Below are 9,402 nucleotides of genomic sequence, written 5' to 3' on the forward strand. Positions count from 1 at the left end.
GGCTTGATCCTGTGAAGGTCTATTATAACAATGGCTGCTGCTATAAGTATGAGTGTCAATGTGAGTTTAAGTCAAATTAAGATTTTTTTTTTTTTTAAATGAATTTTAAAGGTTCTAAAAAATTATTGTTTTTGACAGTGCATTATGTCTAACTTTTGTTTAACTTTCTGTCTGAGCTAACAGGTTTGTGCATGACCTGGGGTAACCTTCATTACCAAACTTTTGATGGACAATACTATCCTTTCCAAGGAAATTGCACTTATGTTTTGTTCAAAGAAACCATCCCAAAATACAATATCAGTGTCCATGCAAAGAACTATTATTGTGATCCTATAAAACATCTTGCTTGCCCTGAGTTTGTGATTGTGTATTATAAATCCTACACAATCAAGCTGGAAAGTGACAAAAATAAAGTGGTCCGTGTAAGTTAAATTTGTTTACAAAAGCACACATTCACTCACATAAGCATAGGTTTGCACAGGATTTTTAATCTAGTCCCCACCCACTTCTGCAAAGTTTTTAGTATCTGCTAGTATCTACAATGATTTTCCTTCCTTCTCTTACCCCATGCTGATGACAATGTGTTGCCTGATTTGCTTTGTCCTTGTTTTAATGGACACCCTGCTTAGCCTGCTCTGATGCTTGCATAGTTTTATTTGATGAATTTACTCTTCACCTGACTTTACCTTAAAACTTAATCATGCACTGTTACTGAGGGAATGCAGAACACTTCCCTAAAATCTCTAAAACACAGTCATTAAGAGAGTATATGTTTTCAGTGCCAAAATGAGTTTACATGGCAGACAATTGTGTAATACACAGCATTAAATATTTTTTCATAAATATTTCCTTAGGTCTATGTTAATGATAAAGAGAAGAAGCCAACATACATAATCAGTGATATCATCATCACCAGTACTGGCATGAAAGTAACTTTGAACATTTCTGAAATCAATACGGAGATTACAGTGACAGATTTAGGTATCGAAATCAGACTCCCTTACTCCTACTTCCATGATAACACAGAGGGGCAGTGTGGTGAGTACACATCTCTTTTTGCAGCAATTGAGATTAATAAAGCTACTGTACAAAACAAAAGATAGTAATTTGTAGCTTTTGTAGAATTTATTTCGATAGTCCACTTTAGACATTCCACTAGCAGCAAGTAACTTTCTTCTGGCACTTTATTTTGATGTGTTCACAACATACAGTATACAAGCATATTTCAACTTATTCTTATAACCCTAAACCTACCCTAACACTGTACTCTGCACAGTTCGGCTTGTCCTTCTGTATATTAACATTTGAAAATTTGTCATTTGTAGGACACTGTGACAATAACAACACAAATGACTGCAGACATCCTAATGGAACAAGTGGCAATTCATGTCAGGATGTGGCACGATTTTGGAACGTCTCTAAAGAATGTGAATCACGTCCACCTACTCCCTCACCTACTCCGATACATCCACCTGAAAACAAACCTGTCTGTGACATCATCAAGAGCAGGTAAGGCAAAGACAGCGGTTTCACTTTATTTTGATGGTCCCTTATTGACATTCTGTTGACAATAAGTAACTTTACACCTACATGTCAACCAACTTTCATTAAAGTATTAGTAGAGTATTAGTAGACTGGTAGGGGTCAGGGACCATCAAAATAAAGTACCAAGACAGTTTGTACATAAGGGAAAGTGATACTTCTAAAAGAAGGGCTGTTGATGTATTATTTAAAAAAAAAAAGTGGATTTTGTTCTGATTTGCCAATGGAAAAATTAAGCCACAATGATTCTGTGGCCCATTCATAAAATAACTATTTATTTAGTTCATGAATAAACTAGCCATTTGAAAATCAAATAAATGAAAATATATTTACATAATAAATAATAAATCTAATTATAAATGTATAATTTAATCAAATCTTTCATAGAGTTCACTTAAATCTTTTTTAAAAGTTACTACTGACTATTGTATGAAAAGAAAAAATTTCTTAAATTATCTTCCACAGTTTGTTAGGCTGTTGTATAGCCTAAACATTAATGTGTAATAAATTCTGTCTTAAAACTAAATATTTCTATGCATTTCTCATGTAACACAATAAAGGCTGTGAATTATTTTTTAGGTAATTTTCAGCCAAATTGTACGTGTTATTATTAGATTAACTCTGTGTACATTGTTATTAAACATGATTAAGCACTAAGCATTATTAAACAGAATTGCAGCATAATGTCAACACAATAAAATATATATATATATATATATATATATATATATATATATATATATATATATATATATATATATATATATATATATATATATATATATTGTTTGTTTAGTTATTCTATAAGGCTATACGTTGTATAAGTTACTCTATTATATAGTTACTCTTTAAAGATCTGTGAAATAAATTCTTCGTGGCGAATTTTTTGTTCAGTCTGTTTAACAGATGCCACACCATCGTTCCCTATTTGCACTATTATGAGGCATGTAAAGATGACGTATACAGAATGGGAAATGAGTCTTATGCCTGTGCCAGTGTAGAGAGCTATGCACAGCTATGTGGCCAACATTCTATCTGTGTGGACTGGAGAAACTCACCCGACCTCAACAGGCTATGTGGTACACTCACAAAAGCATTCATGATTTTATTTAGTAATATTAACATGTGTAACATGTGTATACATTTGATTGACATTATACTGCATTGTATGTGAAAGGGTCATGAATCTTGTCACTGGTTTCTATCACAGAATTCAAGTGTCCCGGTCACAAAATCTACAAGGCATGTGGACCTAAAGTGGAAAAAACCTGCAGTACATCGTAATAAATCTCATTAATTAAATACATCCATATTTTTATTAAGTGAATTTGAAAACTCTGCATTTTATCAGTTTTATCTACTTTTATTGTACTTAACTAGGTATAATAAGATGTATGCAGAGAAGGAATCTCTGCAAACGGTAGTGGAGGGATGCTACTGTCCTAATGACCAATACCGGGTTAATATGACATCTGATATGTGTACAGCTTACTGTGGTAAGAAGCGTTTCTTCATTTACTTTCTCTGCCACATTTTTGTTGTTGTTGATGTTATTGTTTTTGTCCTCTCCTTTATAGATTGCATTGACCCTGATGGATTACCTAAAAAGGTATATGTTTCTGTAATTTGCACAAAGAAACTACGATACAGCAGAGCTATGGGCTTAATTAGATGCTAATTAATTACCCTGCAGAGGGTCTTGACTCATATTAGTCAGAGAAGACACGCGTTTTCACAATTAAAACTAAAATGACCAAAACAGTTGTGGACATATTTCTTTTTCTCCAGCCCGGGGACAAATGGACAGTCGACTGCAACATGTATACATGCGAAAATGCTGGCTTTTCTTTGAAAGAGCCTGTGAAGTGTCCACCTGAAAAGCCCTGTGCTTACGGATACGAAAGAGCTGTTAAAAACTGCTGTCCGGCTTGTGGTGAGTTATCAAGAAATGATTAAGAAATAAATGATGAATGTACTTTGATGTTGCCGATCGGACAAGTTCTCAGCCATGACTATAAATACAGTACAAGTGGATAGTAACTGCTAACATTGCGTTAGCAAGAACAGTTAGGAATTAAAAGTAGTAGTAGTAGTATCTAGTTTGAACCTGTACATGCATCAAATGAGCATGGTATGCTTTCTACTTATAAAAACCATAAACGCATAACAACGCATGATTGTGGACTAGGGTTTTGTTGTTGTTGATTGTTTCAAAATACAAAAGCACCATGAATGTGTGACATGTAGTCCATATGGCTATTTTAATTTAGACCGGTTAGATGTCTTTTATTATGACTTTTATTATTAGGTATTATGACTGCAGCAGACTTTAGAACACAATATTAAAATCATGGTAAAAACTGCATTATTCCTAAAGCTTCAGTTCCCTCATAACTGTTGCATGATGACGGAATTTATGGGTGAAATTTGTCTAACCGTTTATTGTTTTCTGTTTAGTGCCTAAAGATGTCTGTGTGTACAATAACACAGAGTACAAGGTGAGCTGCTAGGTCATTTCTTTATTGATTAACTATAGATAAAACACTCTAATATTATGCAAAACCATTAATAATCAGTTTTGCATCAAGTTCATCAGCTTTTTGTATTTGCTATAAACAGTCTTTCTGTCTTTTTCTTAGGTTGGAGAAGTCCGCCACTACGCTTGTGAAACTGTTACTTTCCGTCAAGTTAACGGCTCCTTCGTGACTGAGAAGAGCTCTGAGAAGTGCACTTACTCGGGTCAATTTGACTGTAAACCCGTACGTAAAATCGCTAGCTTAAACTCCACACACGACATACTTATATTCTGTATGGCTGTCACTTTCTGAAGTACTATGATGATGATTTTACAGTGGAGAAATTGCTCTCTTGTCTACAGTTCAATTACTGAATTCAGTTATTATTTGCTCCAAGGGCTCCGAATATGTGAAAAAGACAGGAGACTGCTGTGGAACGTGTGTACTGAAGAACTGTACTTACGTGAGGGACAACACCACATATACGATGCGGGTACATTTTCTATGCATGTCAACTGTTTTCTTTTTTTTTTTGGTTTATCAGACAATAAATCTGCTCTGTTCTTCAATCCCTTTGTTTGTATTGTCAGGTTGGAGAAGTCCACAACTACAAATGTGAAAATGTTACCTGTCATAAAATCGACGGCTACCTCGTGACTGAAAAGAGCTCGGAGAAGTGCGCTTACACCAGTTCACGTGACTGTAACCCCGTAAGCAGAATCTTTAGCTTAAACTCCTGGATTCACGAAAGTAGACATGGGACTTCTTTAGCTAATGATTTTTAACAACATTCTATTTAAGAAAGCATTAATTATTTTTAAGAAGAGTTAGAGTTAAGAAGATTGTAATGTTTTGTGAATCTGGCCCTGGTTCTTTCTAATGAGTTTTAAGGAGTAAATTATTCAACCCGCAAACGTTTTACCCTTCAAGTGCTTCAAATACGTGAAAGAAGAAGGAGATTGCTGTGGAACGTGTAAACAATCGTGCTGTATTTACAATGCTCCGGACAACACCAGACATACTCTCCAGGTCAGACTTTCTCAGTGCTTTCTGCATTATTTCGGTTCGTCAGATATGTACGTGCTATTCTTCACGCTGCTCTGACAGCCTCTGTGCTTTCCCGCTTAGGTTCAAGAGGCGTACAAGTACAAATGTACAACCGCTACCTGCAGTCGAGTTAATGGCTCGTTTACGATTGTGGAGCGCATTAAAAAATGCCCTTACTTTAATCCAGATAACTGTGTGCCTGTAAGTTTGTGTATTAATGATGCTTTCTGCTACCGCTAACTTAAGATAACTACGATTTTTTGTATTTGTTTTTTTTTTTCGAGAAAATATATGTACTTTTTAGTATAAAAATATACAGTGTGTTTAGGAAAACTGAATGTATTGACGATTCGACTATACTTTGAGAAGTGTGTTAATAGTGTTTTCTTTTCTATTATTATAGTCTTTAAAGAAAAAATTTGACGAAGATGGATGTTGCGAGATCTGTAAGATATTTTCCTCACGCAAATGATTCATTTAAATGCTTTGCCTGCCTCGTGTAGATCATTTAATAGCTGTAATAACGTGTTAGGCCCTATGTGAAATGCGGTCTCAGACTTAAATATGTCTGTTATCTCTCAGGTGATCCCAAGATCTGTATGCCTCACCAGAACATCACCCGTCTGGATCTGAAAGGTTGTACTTCCGTCGAGGATGCAGAAGTCAAATCCTGCACTGGGTCATGTGACTGTGTAAATCGATGTGAGTAACTACTTATAATTCATATAATATTTTGCATTACTTCTTTTCTAAAGACTGTAGCAATAAATATATCAGTACTGTAGTATTTAAAATTTAAAAACGAGTTTAAAGTGAATAAAAACATCTATAGTATGCCTAAATGAGTAACAGCTCACATTTAAACTGATACTAGCCTGATTACCTATCTTGGGTCCAAATGTTTTTGTATTTATAAAAAAATATATTTTCCATAAATTAATAATCTATGTGTGTGTGTGTGTGTTTCTAATATAAATCGGGTAATATTTAATATGGTAATATGTATGCATATAAAATACCGATATTTATTGTTTTTTCGGTTATTATTTTTTTGAATATTAAACTTAATATCAGACTTAAGTCAAAAGCTTTTGGAAAACCTCTAACATTAATTTGTGGTAGCTAACCTTTGCGGGGACACTGTATATTAGGATAAATTAATATATGCATATTCAGCTGTACTGTAACGTTTTTTTTCTTCTTCTTCTTTGAAACCTGCGCAGGTGTGCGATGTACTTAAACGATTTGATGTACAGCTCTCCCTGCTGCCCTTCATCTGGTGATCTTTCAGAATTACAAGTACATAGAGAACTGCTCATGCACTCAAATGAAGTTTAAAGATAGGAATGAAATAAGAATAGATCCTAATTGCCTGCTGATTTGAACCTCACTCTAATCTGACATATTTCTGTACTATTTCTAAATATATATCAAATAATGACAATTATTTAAGATGATTGTTACTGTAATGGCTAAAGCTGTTTTGGCAAATATTGCACCATTTTTTTTCTCCTGGGGTATGGTTAACTCTAGTCTGTTTTCTTATGTCTCATACGGGATTCCTGGGCATTTTTCTTCTTTTAAATGTTACACTCTTTGTTAATGCATGGCATAGCGACGCACTTTTCCCTAATGAATCAAATTACAATCACAATAAAGCATAATAAAAAGCAGCAATTACAGTCTCCTGCATTTTTTAGAGAAGTGCACTGAAATAATCCGATTCAAAACCAACAGCCAAAGTGTAACGAACTTCCTTGTTTAATATCGAGGGAACATCTTCATTTCCTATCAGAGCACAAAGCAGGTATCGTCATATCCTCTACAGTACCTACATCTCACCATAAGAGGTCTCTGTCGTCCACCTACTGAAAGTGACTTTAACTAAACACTAATAAGGGGACTTTGGGTTTACACGCACCTGTCTAACAGCGTTTTTTCTGTTGGTTTCACCCCCTTCACTAGTTCTTAATTGAACTTATTACTGAGTACTTAATTCTGATTCTATGGAAGCCCGTTTCCGCCACTGAATAAAAAAAAGGTTATTGCGACTTTTTATCTCACAATTCTGCCTTTTTTCCCCCTCAGAATTGCGAGATATAAAATAAAATCTGCCTTTTTTTCTCTTATTTGCGACACTTTCTTTCCGGCAAAGCACCATAGGAAACCACGAGATGCGACTCTTACAGGACACGGGGGTCCTTACTTTTTTTTTTTTTTTTATCATAAACAGAGCTTTGTATGCCATTTTCCACTTTACACCTCGCAATTGCGACTTTATAACTCGTAATTCTGACTTTATAACTCGCAATTATGAATTGTGAGAAAAAAAGTCGCAATAACCTTTTTTTTTTATAATTTATTTTTTATTCAGTGGCGGAAACGGGCTTCTGTGTCCTGTAAGTGTCACATCTCATGGTTTCCTATGGTGCTTTGCCAGAAGGAAAGTGTCGCAAATAATAAAAAATTTTGACTTTATAACTCGTAATTCTGACTATATCTCGCAATTCTGAGAAAAAAAAAGTCAAAACTGTGAGATAAAAGTCTCAATAACCTTTTTTTTTTTTTTTTTTTTATCAGTGGCGGAAACAGGCTTCCATAGGATTCAGATGTTTGTGAATAATCATAATAACCAGGACTAAGTGGTGGACTGCGACTGTAGTTTCAATATTAGTTTTTGTGAAGAAAACCAGATTACCAGAACGCCTCATTGCGTAATATTCAGTTACCGTGACATTTCCTCTGTTGGCTTGTTTTACGTGACTTTTTTTTTTTTACGATGATATTTTTAGCTCTTTTTTCATTCGTTACCTTTCCCCCGGACCTACTGTTGACCCGTCGTGAACTTATTACGATCAACGAGGAAAAGCACCGCGGCCTTCAGTGTACATACACAATGTCAAACGAGGCAGTGTCAATAGAAACTCGACGCAGTGCAACCAATGTTGGTTTATCTAATCATTGTTTTATATTTGTTCCCTCCCTTTACCAACAACGTCGCCCGGTTTCGTAAAGGCATTTTCTGAAGAACAGCTGTTTCTTAGACTGCCGGCACTCACGTTTGCTAGGTCACAAAAGGTGGAGCCTTTTCGCATCGGATCTCGTTTTGCGTGCACACCAAAAACCTGATGTTTGCCTTTGGAGGAACTTTTGCTCTGCTGGAAGAAGTTGTTTGATGGCTTGGGCAGATCTCAATATCACAAAATGATTATATTTGTTGTCGACTGAAGGATGATTTACAAAGGAGGGTCTGAATTTACTTGTCTGATGGCCTGCCAGCCTTCTGATTTCTTACCGTGGAAAGTAAGAAATAAAGGGCCCTGTCAATAAACTCTCTTCCTTTTAAAAAGAAATGTCTTGAAACATCAATTTCAAATAATCATCATATCAGTGTTCCTTATTTTGTCGTATTGAGATACGTAAATCCATGAGAGCTTGAAAACTAAATCGCCAACGCATGTTTATAATTATTTTGTCTTTATATTTTCTTTATAAATGTAATACCGTATGTCTTACCGTATAGTCTCCCTATATTTCCCTGTGCCTTGATTCAAATATATTTGAATAAAAATATACTGAAAGTGCAACTTAAAAGGTGTGTGTTGTATTGCATTATCAGATGTTTTGCAATATTTCCTACTCAATGAAATTTCGTATAATTTTTTGCAACAACAATGCCAGTAATTCAAGAGCATGAAAACAAAAAGTTAAAATATCATAGTTTTTATTTTGTAATTTAAAAAATAAGGTTGAAAAATTTAGGTTGAGGACATTTGATGTTTTACTTTGATGTTTCACTTTTAAGATTTTTTTTAAATTAACTAATTACTTTTCCAAAGTTGCAAAGGTCAAACATGCCCATACCCATAAATTAATTGTATTTTAGGTATAATTAGGTTTAAAAAAATTTTTAGTTTTTTTATTAATTAATTATTGTCTTGTCTAAATCCTGCTTGTATGAATTTGGTTATTTTTACTACAAACCACAAGATTTTTATTTTATTTTATTTTATTTTATTTTATTTATAAATTTATTTTTAATATTTTTTTTTACTTTCTTTTATTTTAATACAAATATTTTAGAACTTTTTGATGACTATAATATTTAACTAATCATGATGAACTAATCATTTTTCAAAGGTCCAAAAGAATAAGCCATGCTTGAAAAAATATCCGAAGAAACAGTCATAAATGGTGATGCGTGACATTACATTTCTCACAAGTCTAAAATCTTAAACAAGAAAAGGATCAGGATATGAGCACTGCCAGATGGTGAATGGTCAGTTTGTTTTAATTC

The 9,402-nt window shown here is 34.2% G+C and overlaps 1 protein-coding gene across 1 annotated transcript; it reads left to right on the forward strand.

The window, feature by feature from the left end:
• The first annotated feature begins 189 nt into the window (after positions 1-189).
• Positions 190-6,833, forward strand: LOC122330563 (intestinal mucin-like protein). The gene is made up of 17 exons (XM_043227696.1): positions 190-422; positions 855-1,038; positions 1,326-1,509; positions 2,437-2,621; positions 2,753-2,822; positions 2,923-3,038; positions 3,120-3,151; positions 3,331-3,475; positions 4,000-4,040; positions 4,182-4,301; positions 4,456-4,551; positions 4,649-4,768; positions 4,989-5,087; positions 5,187-5,306; positions 5,509-5,551; positions 5,688-5,807; positions 6,329-6,833. The coding sequence occupies exons 1-17, from the start codon at positions 192-194 to the stop codon at positions 6,343-6,345; spliced, it is 1,923 nt and encodes a 640-aa protein (XP_043083631.1). The 5' UTR covers positions 190-191; the 3' UTR covers positions 6,346-6,833.
• Positions 6,834-9,402: the final 2,569 nt, after the last annotated feature.

This window comes from Puntigrus tetrazona, chromosome 25, assembly GCF_018831695.1.
Source record: "Puntigrus tetrazona isolate hp1 chromosome 25, ASM1883169v1, whole genome shotgun sequence".
In the NCBI taxonomy this organism is placed as follows: Eukaryota; Metazoa; Chordata; class Actinopteri; order Cypriniformes; family Cyprinidae; genus Puntigrus; species Puntigrus tetrazona.

Bases quoted from the DNA above. Each gene is read 5' to 3' on its own strand.
- LOC122330563 (XM_043227696.1), top strand. From the start codon at position 192: ATGACCTGGGGTAACCTTCATTACCAAACTTTTGATGGACAATACTAT. The intron at 4,041-4,181 runs GTGAGCTGCTAG...TCTTTTTCTTAG, and splicing joins ACAATAACACAGAGTACAAG to GTTGGAGAAGTCCGCCACTA. The intron at 4,552-4,648 runs GTACATTTTCTA...TTGTATTGTCAG, and splicing joins ACACCACATATACGATGCGG to GTTGGAGAAGTCCACAACTA.